At 36.7% G+C, this 16,709-nt stretch overlaps 1 protein-coding gene across 1 annotated transcript in view; it reads left to right on the top strand.

The window, feature by feature from the left end:
* The window catches only part of tsnare1 (T-SNARE Domain Containing 1), a 104,257-nt gene that overhangs the window by 76,524 nt on the left and 11,024 nt on the right, over positions 1 to 16,709 (top strand). The window contains exon 9 of the mRNA XM_053634489.1: positions 14,478 to 14,550. Coding sequence (XP_053490464.1) covers positions 14,478 to 14,550 — 73 coding nt within the window. The remainder of the gene's footprint in view (positions 1 to 14,477; positions 14,551 to 16,709) is intronic.

Here is a 16,709-nt window from a genome sequence, read left to right as displayed (position 1 = left end):
AATAATAAGCAAGCTTCATGCATTTAACAGAAAGGAGAAATTTTGATCCATCTTTATGAATTTTGTTCCATTTCACAGCCCCACTTCACCTTCTTTTTTTTCCCCCCAACATGTCAAGTGCTCGATATGCCAGACTCCTCAATGCCCAAGGTGTGTGTATGTACGTATGTATGTATGTGTGTGTGTGTGTGTGTGTGTGTGTGTATATATATATATATATATATATATATATATATATATATATATATATATATATATATATAATATATATATATAATATATATATATATATATATATATATATATATATATAATATATATATATATAAAATAATAATATTATTATTATTATTAATAATATACCAATCTACTGTGCCTTTGCTGGTTCAGCATGTGCCCCAGGCTTAAGTGTGGTACTTTGTACTGAGACTAAAATAATAAACTTCTCCATCTCTGCTCAGCAGTTAGGAACAACGAGACTGAATGAGACATTTCCACATGTGCTAATGAAAGAACAGTAGTCTTTGCCTTTTCTAAATGGTACCATCAAAACCAAAAATGGCCATTGTGTTTACTGGTGTAATAAACATTTCCTTCTTCTTGCAAGTTTTGTAGTAGCATAAATAGCTGTTAAGTAGAGGTGAGCTTGAAGGCTGATTGAAAACTAGTTGTGTAGTCTGGTGTTTCTTTAATTTTCAATTTTCACTTGACATGGTTGGTTATTATAGATGTGAGATGAACAGAGCGAAATAAACATATGTTTGTAGATACAGATAATACAGAGAAACATGTTAAGAGTCATGCCATGCCATGTGAAGAGATAAGTTAATCAAGCCATAGGTCTTCGTAACTAATAACAAAATCTAGGAAGTACATAAATGAAGACGTATATGTTCTATTTCTAAAGATGGAACTGCAGACACAAAGCCAAATCAGCTGTTACTAATAGGCATTAGCAACACATGCCATATTGAACCTCGGACAAATAGAACAGAGCCACCTTCACACTTGAAGAGCTGAAACAATGTAGACAGCTTATTTGTGATTTTGGGGTGGAGGGGTATACAGATGGGAGAGGTGACAGGGAGGTGGTTCTGCCCACACTCAGTGTGCCCTGTGGCAGTTGCTGAAGGGCTCTGCGCATGAGCTCAGCCAGGCTGATCATATCTGACAGTGTGCTTTTTCCAGTCTAAATCCCTGCTCTCTTCCTTCCCACCCACCGCTGCTCAGCCAACTCTGCTCAGCATTGGAAACTCCACTCAGCTGAATCCAGAGTGACTGGAACTGCTGTCTCTCTCTCACTATCTCTGTTTACTAGACTCCTTTACAAATGCATCACTGCAAACTGTTCTCTATAAGAGGTTGTGGATAGAAGCAGGGCTTGTGCTTTCAAACAAGAACGAGAGGGTTAAATCAGACATTACTGCCAACTTTGGGTTTCCTTCAAGGAGAAGAACAAGTGAAATTAAGTATGGCCCTGGAGGTCTAATTTAAGTTAGATGTACTATACTGTCCTTTTATCATCATCCTGCAGGTGTAACTAAAGGGATATCCTAGTACAAGATGACTTAGAGCAGGAGTGATAAAGATAGGGAGATGTGAGACAGAGACTCAAGTTTTATGATATCACCTTTAGCACTTTGGCATTGGTCATCATTTCGTCAAAAAAAAAAAGAGAGACCATAATAGAGGACAACTTTCAAGGGGAATGGAACATCTGGCCCAATCAAGCAACAAAAAAAGCTACCCTACAAATGTGGACCTTGAGGGAAGAGAGTGCAGAAGGGGGAACTACAAAAGCACTGGGACAGTAAAGGTCTTAAAAGATGAACCATATCTTAAAAAATCTTGCATTGTAAGTACACAATCACAGATACAAGATGACTTGCAGTTCTGATTACTTTTTAACAAAAGTACCATCTGTAATTCTCTATGAATTCCCATTAGAGAGCCCTTTAAATAAACTATTACAAATGCTGTTCTTTTACATTTGCAGACCTGGTTAGCAAACAAACATAAAAACCTATACAAAATGATGAAGGTTTTTAATTACAAAAACACTTGATTTTAGAAGTGGAATGCATTGCTATCTAAATTGCATGGATGAGATCACGCTCTTTTATTTTCTTAGGTGTGTATGCTTAACCTAATTATATAATGCTGGTATATTTCTGGGCAGCATGGTGGCACAGTGATTAGTATTGCTGCCTCACCTCTCCAGGGTCCTGGATTTGATCCTGAGGTTGGGTTACTGTCTGTGCATAATTTTGCATTTTCTTCTTGTATTTGCATCATTTTTTTTTTCTTGGTTCTCCGGTTACCTCTCAAAAGCATAGGGAGGTAGGCGGATTGACTGTGCTAAATTTCCCCTAGGTGTGAATGAGTGTGAAACTGTGTGTACATGATGCCTTGAATTGGACTGCCATTCCATTCAAGATGATTTTTCCTGCCCACTGTTACTGGGGTAGGCCAGGATAAAAAGTTACCGAAAATGAATGAGTAGTGTATTGCTAATTTGGACAAGGTATAAGCCAGTTATTTTCTTGTTTACTTCCATTTGCTGTTTTTGGTGATGAGAACTGAAGACCCTATGCTGACATGAATGCTAGAATAGTAGGTGTGACATTTTTAATTGGTCAGCACAGTGGTATCTTTAAACCCCCTTGGGCCCAAATTGCATTTATGTTTTTGCCTCTTGGGATGTGCTATCAGTGCAGGAGGCAAAATAGCATTTTCCTAAATGTAAAGAAGTATTTTCATAAACAACAATTATTTATGACTACAAAATGTGAATCAGACAGCTGATGTGCCATAATGTACAGTAATTATCAGTTTATACTCAATAGAATGTCTTAGAAACTAATTAATTACCATATTCACCAAATATAAAATTTGACCCAAACCTCTTGTATAATTTTACAGTTAGGCCAATTACCACCAATTCTGATGGTCACATATGTAATCTACCACACTTACACGGCAAAATGCTGTGATCTTTGCCTGATTTCTGCTCTTACATGTAATCATGAAATAAGCCCAATCATGCTATTATGGCCATCTGGGCTAGATGAATTTTCGAGTTAGATGACTGAGCTAGATGCATGTGTGTGCAAAACCTATATGCTTAGTGATTTAACACTCTTTCCCCTCTCTGGTTACGCATGCTGATGGTGTGATATGAAGGGACCACTCAGCATTTGATATAATAAACCCCTTGACCTATACAAAGATGTCCTTTTCCAGAAGATGACACTATCTTTCTGCCTCTACTCTTGTCTCAGTTTGAGACCCATTTTAAAAGTTTGTGTGTGTAAAAACGTGTCCAAACTTTTTAACATAAGCAAAAAGTTGCAAGCTGGTTTGCTAAGGATTGAAAGATTGCATGAAGGATTGCGTCTTTCAAATGTGTAACATAATGTGTTATTCTGTTTTGCACGTTTGCGTTAATGAATATACATTTTGGGGCATTTCTACGTAAAATTGTAAAATAAAGGGCAGAGTCGGTGCAACTAGATTAATTTAGCATCCATGATGTGATTTACTAAGCGTAAAAGTCACTTTGGGAACAGTGATTGCATGCAAAAAATGTGCGCATTCAGAGAGCATGTATTATAATTTCTGAAGTGTATTTCAACAAGACAAAATTATACCTCAGTATCTTAAAATGAATAAATATTTTTCTTAAAATGACAGTATGGCGATATTGACCATGCTATCTGATGTCAACAGCATTAAATAGACTGTGAAAAGGTTTTTATTCACACTACCCTCTAAACAGATCATGCTGTACACTAATTTTTATTTATTTATTTATTTATTTTTATTTTTCATTCATAGTGCATGTTGTAGTTTTTACAGATTTTTTCCCCTTGCCTTTAATCAGCATTATTTTAGCAGCATGACATCTAAGAATCTCAGAACTTGCTATGCTTATCAAGAACAAATAGCATTCATAAAATTAACTTGATTTACATATGGTTTTCTACTCCTTTTTTGCATCTTTGCATCTGACATAATTCTTTATTAATCTTGTCCAATAGTTTTGCACACAACTGATCAGCTATAGGCACACAAATTAGTGTGCATTATTTACTGTGATCTAGGTAAAGCTGATATTGTACTCTTTGGAGGAGCTGAGCATGAGAATTAATTTATTCCACAAAGCACATAAATTGCAAGGAAACAACATTTAGCCTTAAAGAATCTGGTAAAGGTACAGGGTAAAATCCATGTTGCCAGTTAACAAATTGATTGTGATGCTGGGACAGACTGGTCTGAAGGGTAGCGGGCATGGAGTCTTGTGCAAGTAAAACTATGGTCTGTTCAGCTAGAATGGGGCGAGCAGCAACAATGGTTGTGTTGCAGTGTCATCTATGACATTGACAGCAGTGGGAAGGTGCATAGATTTAGCCAATCGTGCACTAATCCTTCCTGACCCAAAGCCTCTGTCTCTGTTCGTGTACCTAATTGCACATTATGTTGCCTGCCTGTTTACAAATAAATTGACTTCTGCTCTGCTGTAGTTGTTCCAAATTATCTGAAACACACTGTTGTGTATTTGCCAGCCCCTTGTGCCAATCTGCTGTTTGATTGCATCAGCATGCAGCTCTCAAAGACTGGAGGTGTATGCCCACCTCAACATCTCTTAGGATTTTCAACCCTCTGGTGGTTATTGTAAAATGGTGTTGTCAGTCAGCACTAGTACATATGACCCTTTCTGGGGTTCCTGATGTTGCAGTACTAGCCACACAGCTTTCATCTGAAGTACACTGATATCCAGACATACCAAATTTGGTCAAACTTTTCACTTTCAGGGTATTTACATATACCCATCCTTCCCCCAGCCTTCCAGGGAGGCATCTGCTGCTACTATCCCCCCTTTTTCTGGGAGATCATTCAGATAACACCGAAAAGGTCTGAGGTAGAACATTCCCAGTTTTACTTCAGGGGTTACTGCTGTCAACATCCCTGCCAGGTGTAGGAAAACTGTACATGAACAACATGTGGCCACTCATAATGTCCTGATCAAGACACCTTTTGTCCTCTGTCAGAAAGGCTTGAGTAGCCTGTAAATTAAGCTTCATGGCTATGAGCTGTATGGTCTGTGCAGGTGTCAAATGGCTCCTCTAATTATTGACTTTCAATCCTTGAACATCCATATGTGAGATCAGGAGCTTTGTGTGGCAACCTGCTGTTGGGACTGTCTACACAGAGGTTGTCCAGATAACAGACTATGCATAAACCATGGCATTGTGTGGGCTCTAAGGCAACTTACTAGATATGCAACTTAATGAAATTGATTTGGTAGCTTTTCTAGGCTTCTATTTACTGACAGTTAACTTCACACCCAACGAGAACAAAGATGCTTAGCTCTACCTCTTAACTCCTGATCTCTCTAGTTTATACACACCCATAGACAACAGGCATATATAGTACTCGAAGTGGTGGGTTCCCAGTGACAAAGAAGGAGAGGAATCATTTGATTCTACATTATAAACCATTTATTCAGCAAGGGCAAAAAGAGACATCTCATGCTTAAGCTGTTTTCAGGCTTCTTTTTTTTCTAGCAGTAAGCATGTGCGTAAATCTGCTTAACAGTTTTTCTGTTGTGGCAGTGACTCTGCATTCTGCTGCCTGATGCCTTTGGGCCAGGGCTGGAAATGTGAGGGGAATCTTATATCAGCATTAAACACATTTATATGGGGGAAAAGAGGGTGGGGTTGGGGCAGAGCAACGGGAGAGAAAAACCCTGAAAAAGAACAAAGCAAAGGCATGATTCATGCAAGTTATCTACCAACACCTTTCCCTTCACAAGCTAAGATTTTGGACAGAGGACATGCTTTCTTGGAAGAAGCACTTATAAAATGTGTTTCATATATCTAGGGTATAAAGACAGCTTCTGTTTGTAGCTCTCTTATCAAATTTATACATCGGTGTAGGCCAGTCTGAGGAGAAAGATTATTTCAAGGTTATCCACAGTGCCTAGCATGATACCTGCTATGATCCTTCATATTACTTAGCATACTCTTGTAGCTTGTAGTATTCAATTAATGACAACTACAATAGTACAGTGCAGTATGACCATTTAATACATATTTTGCGTTTTGCACCACAGATCAGATATTATTCAGGTGTTGCATCTTTAATAGCACCACATTATTACCAATACACTGTTCTTAAATACCTGCAATAAAGCAACTGTACAATTATTTGTTCGTTGGTTTGTTTTTTTGCTGCACCTAGGATTCTGCCTTTGTGTATTGAAATGGATTGTTTCATGCCTGGAATATGGAATTCTCATTGAAATTATATATAAAAACCATCACTGAAATCTTTCATACTCTGTGTCTTGTACAGTTTCGTGATTATCTTTAGTAAAAGTACTCTTACCTCAGTGCACTGCAACATCCAGAACCTTACTAGAACCAAAAAGTGTCTCTTGCAATTTCATTCATTTATTCAATATTGTACTATGGACTTATAAAGGCCTGATTGTAACTCCTACTCTTTAGTCTCCAAAAATTAATATATAAATACATAAATAAATAAAATCTTCACAGTTGCTGATACTGTGAGTAATATAATCAAAATAATGGAGCATTTAGGATTGTCTTTTGTTTGAAACACATTTATTTGATTGTTTGTGTGAACTAAGTACCTTTCAGTAAACATTCACTGGACAACTCTAAATGAAAACTATATAGAAAAATAAAAATGAAATTCATGCTTATTTATGATTAGAACAATCCACCATTTTGAGCTATTTTTATCTATGGTTACATTACTTGAGAAATAAACGAAATAAGGCACACATTTGTTGTTAAATTTACATTTATTCATTTAGCAGACGCTTTTATCTAATGCGACTTACAAATGAGAAAATACAAGCAAAGCAATATATCAAGCAGAGAACAATACAAGTAGTGCTACCATACAAGATCTTTAAATGAATTCTCGAAGAAGCAAAGTGCGCAGAGTAGAGGTGTAAGTGCCAGAGTAAGGGTTTTTTTTGTTTTGTTTTGTTTTTTTTTAAGGTTTTTTTTACGTGTTCAAAAAGAAAAAAATGTTTTTCTACAAAAGATATTCAATCTATTATCCCCACATAAAATTAAAGTTGATAAGGGGTAAAATACAGCCAGAACACTTCACTTGTCATTTTCAGAATGATTTATTTAATTTTATCTTACACAAAGTCCCAGTCAAGTTGTGGATCACTGGAATCTCTTCAGTAAGTCAGATAGGTTCAATAAATTATAGTCCAGTATTTGAATGACGTCTTTTTCCCCTCTCTCTGCTCTGAAACTGCCCTTTCTAATTGCTTTCCCCTGTATTATATTACTTTTGGCATCTGTGTATGGTGGAACACAACAAAACTTTCTAGTTTCTATATGAATCTGTCCAATGCTCTGTCTGTTTAGTGCTCCAAATATCTGTATTTGTATTCATATGAAATGAAATCAGACTAAGCAGAATCTGAATTTGTAATGCTTGAAAAACAAGCCTGCAAATTAGTTTTTTTTAATGTTACGTTAAAAAAATTCAGGCAATAAAAATTCACATAAAATTCAAGCTGTCGGAAATTTACGTTAAACATATTCATGTAGATAAAAATTGTGTCAAAAAATTCAAGCAGTTAAAGGAGTGAAAAATTTGGGTTGAGCGATTCAGAGAAGACAACAGTGAGTCAGATTAGGGCATTTATCAGCCCGGCCCCAGCCCATGTTTCATATGTGTGACACCACTCTAGCTTTGAAACAGGCTTGATACAGTTATTGTAAGCAAGGCATATGCAACCAAATATTAACTGTTAATTACTTTAACTGCTTCAAAACATCTCTGTTCCTATACTTTTGCTTGCCTAAAAAATTGGGTGGACTGATTCAAAATGTTGCATGTTCTATGTCATTTAACACAACTACATATGAATACCAGGGTTGAAAAAAGCTGAAATTCTTTTGATCTGAAACCCAAAGGTTTTCAGTCTACAGCAAAAACAAATTAATTGGCCTTGCTATTCCATTAGTTTCGGAGGGGACTGTATCACTAGTATATACAGTATAATTCTCTTTTTCATTGATGAACCATGTTCAGTGGTGAAGGTTTTGCATGTGTATGTGTACTAGTGTATGGAACATTGTGAGTTCAGTTCAATTCAAGACTTAAAGACTTGAAGACCCACTGCTGAACCTTCAACAACACAAATATCAACTTGTATAAAACGCATGCGTGTATGTGTGTGTGTGTGTATATATATATATATATATATATATATATATATATATATATATATATATATATATATATATATATATATAATATATATATAAAAGATAGATAGATAGTCTTGTAGACATAGATGAATGTCTCTCAAATAGCTACAACTGTAAGAGGGAAGTGTTTTATTAGCTTTCACCATTGTCCTTGCCTAGAAACTTATGTGTTCTTCTAATTCCTTGGTGTGTTTTATTGTGCCAGATGCTTTTGTTTGTCTGACAAGTGAAGGTAATTTATTGTTCAAAGATTTTTTTTTTATGTTTTCTTTTATATTTAACTAAATTGAAATAAAAGGTAAAGACACTAAGAAAATTTAAGAACTAACTCAAGCTGTTTTTTCAGTAAATACCATGGGCAGCATGTAAGTAAATAAATAAATAAATAAAAAATCTCGAAAAAACATTTATGCCATTCTGATACTCATATCATTTAAGCCTTAAAGGGATAGTTCACCTAAAAATGAAAATTCTGTCATCAGTTACTCACCCTCATGTTATTCAAAACCCAAGACTTTCGGTCATCTTCGGAACACAAATGAAGACATTTTACATTTACAGTCCAGTAACCAAAACTTTCAAGCCCCAAAAACTTAATAAAGTAGAGATGCACCACTGCCAAATTTCTCAGCCGATACCGATAAGTGATTATTCAGAGTGATCTCTGCAGATACCAATAGTTCTGCCTTTTATGACTTCTTTTATATGAATAATAATTCATTCCACGATTCTGAAAGAAATGCAAATAAAAACTTTATTCTCTCCATTTCAACAAGTTGTTTCACAGTAACGGGTCTCATAAACAGAAAACACATTACTCTAATTAACATTAAAACATGAACTAAATTCTGAAGATTAAAGTAAGATTTCTTAACTTATTGAATGTTATTAATTCATATTAACATTGACTGAATTCTAAAGAACCTCATGTTAGTCTCACATTTACTCACTACAAACAAAAGAATTTCTACTTCAGCATTGAACATCAAACTGGTAATATATAGCCTAATACAAACCTTATATATAAATAAACATACTACTCTACATATATATTTTTCTGTGCAATATATATACTTTTTGTCATCTCCTCTTCATTTAAATCTTTCAACCATGTTCTGGCGCTTTAATTCAGCATGAAACTCCCGCTTCACTGCTGCAGCATCTGGTGTAACATTTTAGCAGTGCAGAGCTTACAAACTGCAGTTTGTCATCATTCCACACAAGAGACATCTTTACACACAGTGCAAAATCTATGTGTTTTCCCGCCCTCTTTTGATTGACAGGATATAATCGGCCCTGATCATCGGATGTTTTTAAACTATTAAAACTGTATCAAACTGTATCAAAACTATAATTGGCCGATACATCAGTGCATCTCTATCATAAAGACATCCTAAAAGTAATCCGTGTGACTTGGATTAATCGCAATTTTATGAAACAATTTATATAAAGAAAAAAAAAAGTCCAAGCTTTATGTGCACAGTTTCCGGGTCCCATTGTAACTCTTGCAATACAACAGGTCCTGGAAGTGCTGCGCTGCTTACAGCAAAGGCAGAGGGACGCTGTACACAAACTGAGTCACATAAAACAGGAGCGTCTGTGGCTCAGGTGGTAGAGCGGGTTGTCCACTAATCGTAAGATTGGCGGTTCGATTACCGGCCCACGTGACTCCACATACCGAAGTGTGCTTGGACAAGACACTGAACCCCAAGTTGCTCCCGATGGCAAGTTAGCACCTTGCATGGCAGCTCTGCTACCATGGTGTGTGAGTGAATGGGTGAATGAGACACAGTGTAAAGCGCTTTGCATAAAAGCGCTATATAAGTGCAGGCCATTTACCAAAACAAACTTTGTAACAAAAATGTTTGCAGATTTCGACATAGACTGTAAATGGAGGGACAGAAATCTCCCAGGCGTCATTAAAATCTCTTAATTTGTGTTCCGAAAAGGAACAAAAGTCTTATGCGTTTGGAAGGACATGAGGGTGAGTAATTGATGACATAATTTTCATTTTTGGGTGAACTACCCCTTTAAAGCATATATGACCATGTAGTAAATAGCCACCTATTTACAGGGAGTATGATCATATACTGGTTTGCTTAGTTAAAGCACAGCAAAATGTGCTGTTGACCAAATTCAGTATCATGTCAGTCTCCAGGTAGTGGGAAATAAAAGATAAAACATTTATTCTGCCAATCATAAACTATTGTAATCTTAATTTTTTATCCTAAATGATCACCTTTGTACTGTAAAATAGAAGTGATGACAGATGGAAAAGCCATGCTTGTTCTTATATTTAGCTTTTTTTTTCTCGTTCTTTTTGGAGTCCTTCACTCAGTATGTTATTCTCAGTTTGATGTTCAGAGCTGATTGCCTGGCAGCTTGAGTGAGCATTTTACACTGGAGCTATTCTGGACCTTCTGAATTAAGGTGTACTCCCATATGTATTCAATGGTTCAGTAAGAGTGATATATTCTCTCTCTCTCTCTCTCTCTCTCTCTCTCTCTCTCTCTCTCTCTCTCTCTCTCTGTATGCTGTTTTACCTTGCTCTTTGTCACTCTCCATACGCACACACCCATTATAATGTTTTTAAATATGGAAAATAGACCCGAGTGTGTTTGACATAGTGCTGTAAAATCATGATCATCACATTAAACTTTTTTGTAGCCCCTTTGTGATGCCACTGATCTGCAGGTGCAATCATGACTGGTTCAAAAATGCTTTATTAGATTGTGAGATATTTATATATATATATATATATATATATATATATATATATATATATATAATATATAAAAATAGTGTGTGTGTATGTGTATATATATATATATATATATATATATATATATATATATATATATATATATATATATATATATATATATATAATGTGTGTGTGTATATGTATGTATGTGTGTGTGTATTTATACACACAGTGAAACATTTTCTATTTCAATGAATATTTGACAGTAAAATTACACCTGTTGTTAAAATGAAATTCAGACATTCAAGACAGTGTGTTTGTACAGCAATTCATTAATTGCAGCAGAATTGACAGCTATGCATCTCACGCTAATGGCTCAAACAAAAGGACAGTTTGCCTGTATTAGTATATAGTAAGCTGTTTATCACAGTGATGAATGTGGGTGGTATATAAATGATGTGTTTAATGGTGCTACACCACAAAGCAAAATAGGAGGAAAAAAGAAGAGCGTAAGGAGGATGCCAAGAAAGGAGAGTATGTAGATAGCTAATTTTGTACGGGCTTATTTTTTTTATTTTTTTTATTTTTTTTATTTTTTTTATTTTTTTAAATATAAATACACAGTATATTTGAAGTGTAATGTATGCTGTACTTGGACATATTGGCCTCTATCACACTTGAGCTTTATATCATTCACACTTGCAGCAGGATTTTAACAGGAAATATTATGCAGTCATCATGGAGGTAATGTAAAGGATGTAATACAAATCAGGTTGAGATGTTAATCATCTCTTTGCTTAAGTCTTGTTTTCCTAGTCTGCTGCTGATTTACTCGTGAATTACTGTGTCTGCTGCTGTATCATTTATCTGAAGTAATGTTTTGACTTAATTGTATATTAAAAGCAGAACTGGTATGATTTTTATTACAAATAAAATATATTTTATTAACCACATCAGACAGCCAGAACACAGTGGTGCAGCAATGGTTCATGATGAACGAGAGCACTTGCAGTAGATGAAACAAAGCAACCAATTGTGTCCCCTAAGCACTTATCTACATTCTCACCTTCTTATGCCTGGACTCCTTAATATCTCAGATGGTCCTGTGATGGCTTATACTCTCATATCCTCTCCTTGTCAGACTCATCTCTTGTCACTTCTGTAACTCCTGTGGGTATGGAGGTGTCAGCCTTCTCCTGCCTGGAAGGGTTTTTTTTCTTTCTGAAATTGCATGCCTTATCGACCCGCACATTTAATCGTGTGGATGCGGAAACTCCTGACACTCAGATTCTTGTGTGTGTGTGTGTGAGTGTGTGTGTGTATTTAGTGTGCTGCGATATTTCCCTCTATGTCAGATGAAGCAGATATCTGGCTCTCACACTGACATTTTGTTACTAATGAAACAAAGAGAGAACCTCCGTGCCCTATCAGTCGTCTTTCTCTTTTACTCTGCCTCCCTCCCTCTTCAACCCACAGACACAATAACAACAGGATGAGTGACAGAAGCCACAGAGATGGAGTTAGGAGCAAATAGACCTCCTGTCTGATATCATTGACTGACTTGGTGCACTGAGTTTACCTCAGGACTGTGGACATTAAGGCAGGTGTCATCCATTAGGTTTTACACCTTTGTTTTGTTTGTCGTATTGTATCTAAAGAATTAACAAGGAAGTTAATGAGCAGGGAGACAAGGCTGTGTTATTAAATTGTTAACACAGCTCTGTTGAATGCTCTATTTGAATTGGTCACAAAGAGTAGATTCCTTTTCTATAACAGCACAGCTCTGACATTAGTTCCTGGTGCAGGGTTTGTTAATGCACTCATTCTAATATGCTATAGTAATAAGTTACCCAGGGACTTGTATGGCAGACACACAATAAACAGATTTTAATGTGTAAGCATTGATATGGTGAAGTTTGTGCTCTCATCATCGTGGCCTGGGTTCAATTCCTGACCAGGGAACCGACCCTAGCCACTGAAGGGTTGCGCGAACCAGTGCCGGTCCCAAGACCGAAAAATGGGGAGGGTTGTGCCAGGAAGCACATCCGGCTCAAAACTTGTCAGATTCGATATGCCTGACTGGTGACCCGCTGTTGCGACCCAGAAACGGCAGTAGCCGAAAGAGGAAATTGATATGATGAAGGTTCCTGTGAGAAGCTGTAACTTAAACATTTTCCAACATGGGAAAGTCTTTAGAATGATTTTGTGATTTCCCAATATCATGACAAGCTGCAGTATTTCTCATCTTAACTTCAAGACAGAGCAAAAAAAAAAAACAGAGGTCAGTGATGGAACAGCTGTTAGAATGTTAGTTATAACAGGACCTAACTTGTTTTCAGATGTTCCACTGTGGTATAAAAGGAAACACTTCAGAACATACTGTCATTAGAAGCTAATCAGCTTCAGGATGGTAACAGCACTCAACTTCACATCAGGCCAAATCACACCACCGTGTCATTTATTGTTTTCCTATAACATGCATCTGCCTGTTTTATTCATCATTACATATCACAAGCTTACTAAACCAAGAACTCCATTACTGATTAGGACCCTCATAGTGCCTCCTAGCAAAGTGTCTGGATTAAAGCAAATTCTTCGTTTTGATCTCTTAGCTTTACTGGTGGCTACTAAACAGCATGAGCTGAATATAACTTCATGACTTATGTAAGCTGGAACACATCAGTCGCCAAGGCTAGTGAGGTTTCCCCAGGTATTCGGGCACAGAACACAAGAGCACACTACTAATCGATATGTCCATGCTCTTCTCACTCTTGGTTTCTCTCTCTCTTTTTTTCTTTTGCCTCTCGCCTTTCTTCTAACTTCATGAATCTCATCAAATCCCTCCCTGCTAAGTAACCAAAACAATGGTTTACTCTTCATCATTTGACAAAGTGAATTCAACTGGCACTGGCAGGTAAAATAAATATGTTGTCAAGCCATTCCTGCATGATTGACTAGACTGCCCAAAAACAAATGCAAAAAAAGTCTTTAGCAGCGTGAGGTTTGCCAGAGGCCATTTTGGCTCCAGCCAGATGGTATTTGCCAAGAGCTAGAAGGGCTGCCAGTTTTCCAAACAATCACGGCCACCTGTGATGAATAGCTCAGTGGCCACAGCAACACCGGCCCAGCTGCAGGCGTACAGGCTGTGGATGGAACCAAGGGGAAGCTGTGAGGGGACGATAGACTAAACAGGATTTAGATGCTTTCATGTTGTTTTAGGACTAGGCTGAAAAAAGTCAAGTTTACTACAGCTTGAAATGTATAAAGCAAAAAAAAAAAAAAGAAGACTGAGATATTTCTATGGTTTTGCTCTCCTTTAGATAAATGCAGCTGCAATGTTTTACCAATATTTGACTGCTTATTGGTCTGTAATAATGTGGTTAAGTATCCTAAGTATGCTAACTATCCTTTTCTCATTATTTCAGCGGGACAGGTTATTTTTCTTAATGTTTTGTTAGGTGTAGATCTAAACTACTGTTTTGTTTTTGTTTGTTTTTTTGCAGAGAGATATGCTGGATGTGAACCAGATTATGAAAGACTTGGCCAGCATGGTGCATGAACAAGGGGACACAATAGGTGAGATCTTAATTATGTGTGTCCATCCTTGAGGAGTTTGCGTGTCTGTGTCTGCAGTGAGGACTACTTTGTGTTAAACTAGTTAGGCCTGTTATTGACGATCACTCTTCCTCATCTCTCTTTGTTCTCTAACTCCCTGCTGCACCGGGGTAGAGGAAAAGAAAACACTGTCACTCGATAATGATTCAGTTGACTCAATACATCAGAGACAGAGCGTGCTGAAGTGTTATCTCCGATCAGATCTGCAGGGATACATAGAGAACACTGGGTTTGTGAATGAGGAGTGCACTGGGTATAGCTAAGAAAAACAGGAGGTTAAAGTGTTGAATTTATCTTTTGATTATGATTAGCAAGGTATGCATAATGTGAAACCAAAGTTACTTCATGCATTGGTAGAATATGCATTCATACAGCAACATCCAATAGGTTTTCACAGACAGCCTCACACTATACCTATGCACTTTCTGGCCAAAATTATGTAGACACCTGACAATCAGCAAGGTGCCTTCACTCAAAAGGAAGCTGGTAAGAGGAGCTAAGAATGTTCCTTACATACGAGCCCGATCCTGCACAAAATTTGTGAGAATTCTGATGAGCGAGGGAATTTAATTATATTTCAAATGAATCAAGTCATAAAAAAAGCTATGAGCAGTAACCCTACCCCATACTCTAACCTTAACCATTCATATCCATTTATATGTGCTGACCTATACAGATTCTTATTAATTTGGCAATTGTGAGTCGAAACACTGGAATGTGAATATTCAACAAAGAACCATTCAGTAAAACTTCCAAATTTGAGATTAAATTATTAAGTTAAATTAAAACCACCTTACTTTATCCATCCCCTTAGAGACATATTGTGATGCTGTCCCTATTGGAAAATTAATCCATTTATATTCTAATTGGTACCTAGCCGTCATGGTGTCCTTTTGTCTTACAATTTTAATTAATCCTCTGTGTCCCATGCTTCTCTTAGTAGATGAATAGAGGGCATATTCCTCAAGGAGACTTTGGGGATATGCCTTTGTATTATGATGCTCTATAAATACAGTATATGTACTCAGATTAATTATTAATTTTTAACTGTTAACCAGTAATTCAATAATGTAGTGGTCATTTCCATAGTTAAAGTAAAACTTTTTTTTATTCATGCAGTTCAATGCTGTTAAACAACAGCAAATATAAATACATCAGTGCAATAAATGTGCAAAACATTAAACCTGTGAACCATATTACACTATTTTTGTGTAAATTCTTGAAATGCATTTGTGTGGACAACGTAGATCTCTTTATAGCTCAGTGACTCTCCTTCCTTGGGTGGAGGATGCTTTGTCTACAGCAGTATCAAAGAGATTTTTCCAGAGGGTTTTTATTTTACCTGGAAGTTGAACCACCAAGTTGAACTCCGGCTTCGGTAGCACCGAAAAGTAGACTGGATCGGGTGTTTTGAACTGTCATATGCTGCTGAGAGGCTGTCAACTACGTGAGTGGTATTAGATAGTGATGTGCAACCTGTGGCACTGATTGTACTCTTTCACACAGCACTGGTCACGATGGAATTCACTATTCCACAGTGCTGGTGTGAATCTTGCCTTACTTAGTATCTACTTTGCTTGTTTGTTTGTTTGTTTGTTTGTTTTGTTGCACCACTCCAACTATGTAACAGCTCTACATCTTTGACTAGTGAAGGTATTAATTGACTAGTTTATGTAACCCCTAATATATACACACTCATAGAGCTTTATTTGGAGATTGACAGTAATAAAGGCAGCAATGTCTAAGTAAAAAGAGAAATCATTTTGTGCCAAATTTCTTTCTCAGCTAGGACACTTAGACAATGAGAAATATCAGAAGATTCATCATTCCTTTATTCATCTTCCATAACTGTAGATACCAGAAGATATGATTAATGTAACTGTAAAAGTTTCAGCTCACATCAGGTTACAAAGCACGGCTACAGTAAAACGGAGTAATAAAGTGCTTTTAGCCTTTTCAAACACGATCTCACATGTGGCATTTCTCTCTGTGTGGTACAATTAAATCTGTATTCTTTCTGTCTCTTCATCTTGCCCCTACCGTTCTCCCTTTTGTGTCTTTCTCTCAGTAGGACAGCTTGTTGAAGACCGTGTGTTGTCAGTCGAACATGTATAGAGTCA

The sequence above is a fragment of the Ictalurus furcatus genome, chromosome 1, assembly GCF_023375685.1.
Source record: "Ictalurus furcatus strain D&B chromosome 1, Billie_1.0, whole genome shotgun sequence".
In the NCBI taxonomy this organism is placed as follows: domain Eukaryota; kingdom Metazoa; phylum Chordata; class Actinopteri; order Siluriformes; family Ictaluridae; genus Ictalurus; species Ictalurus furcatus.
Note: the sequence above shows the minus strand (reverse complement) of the source record. Positions and strands in the feature narration are given on the sequence as shown.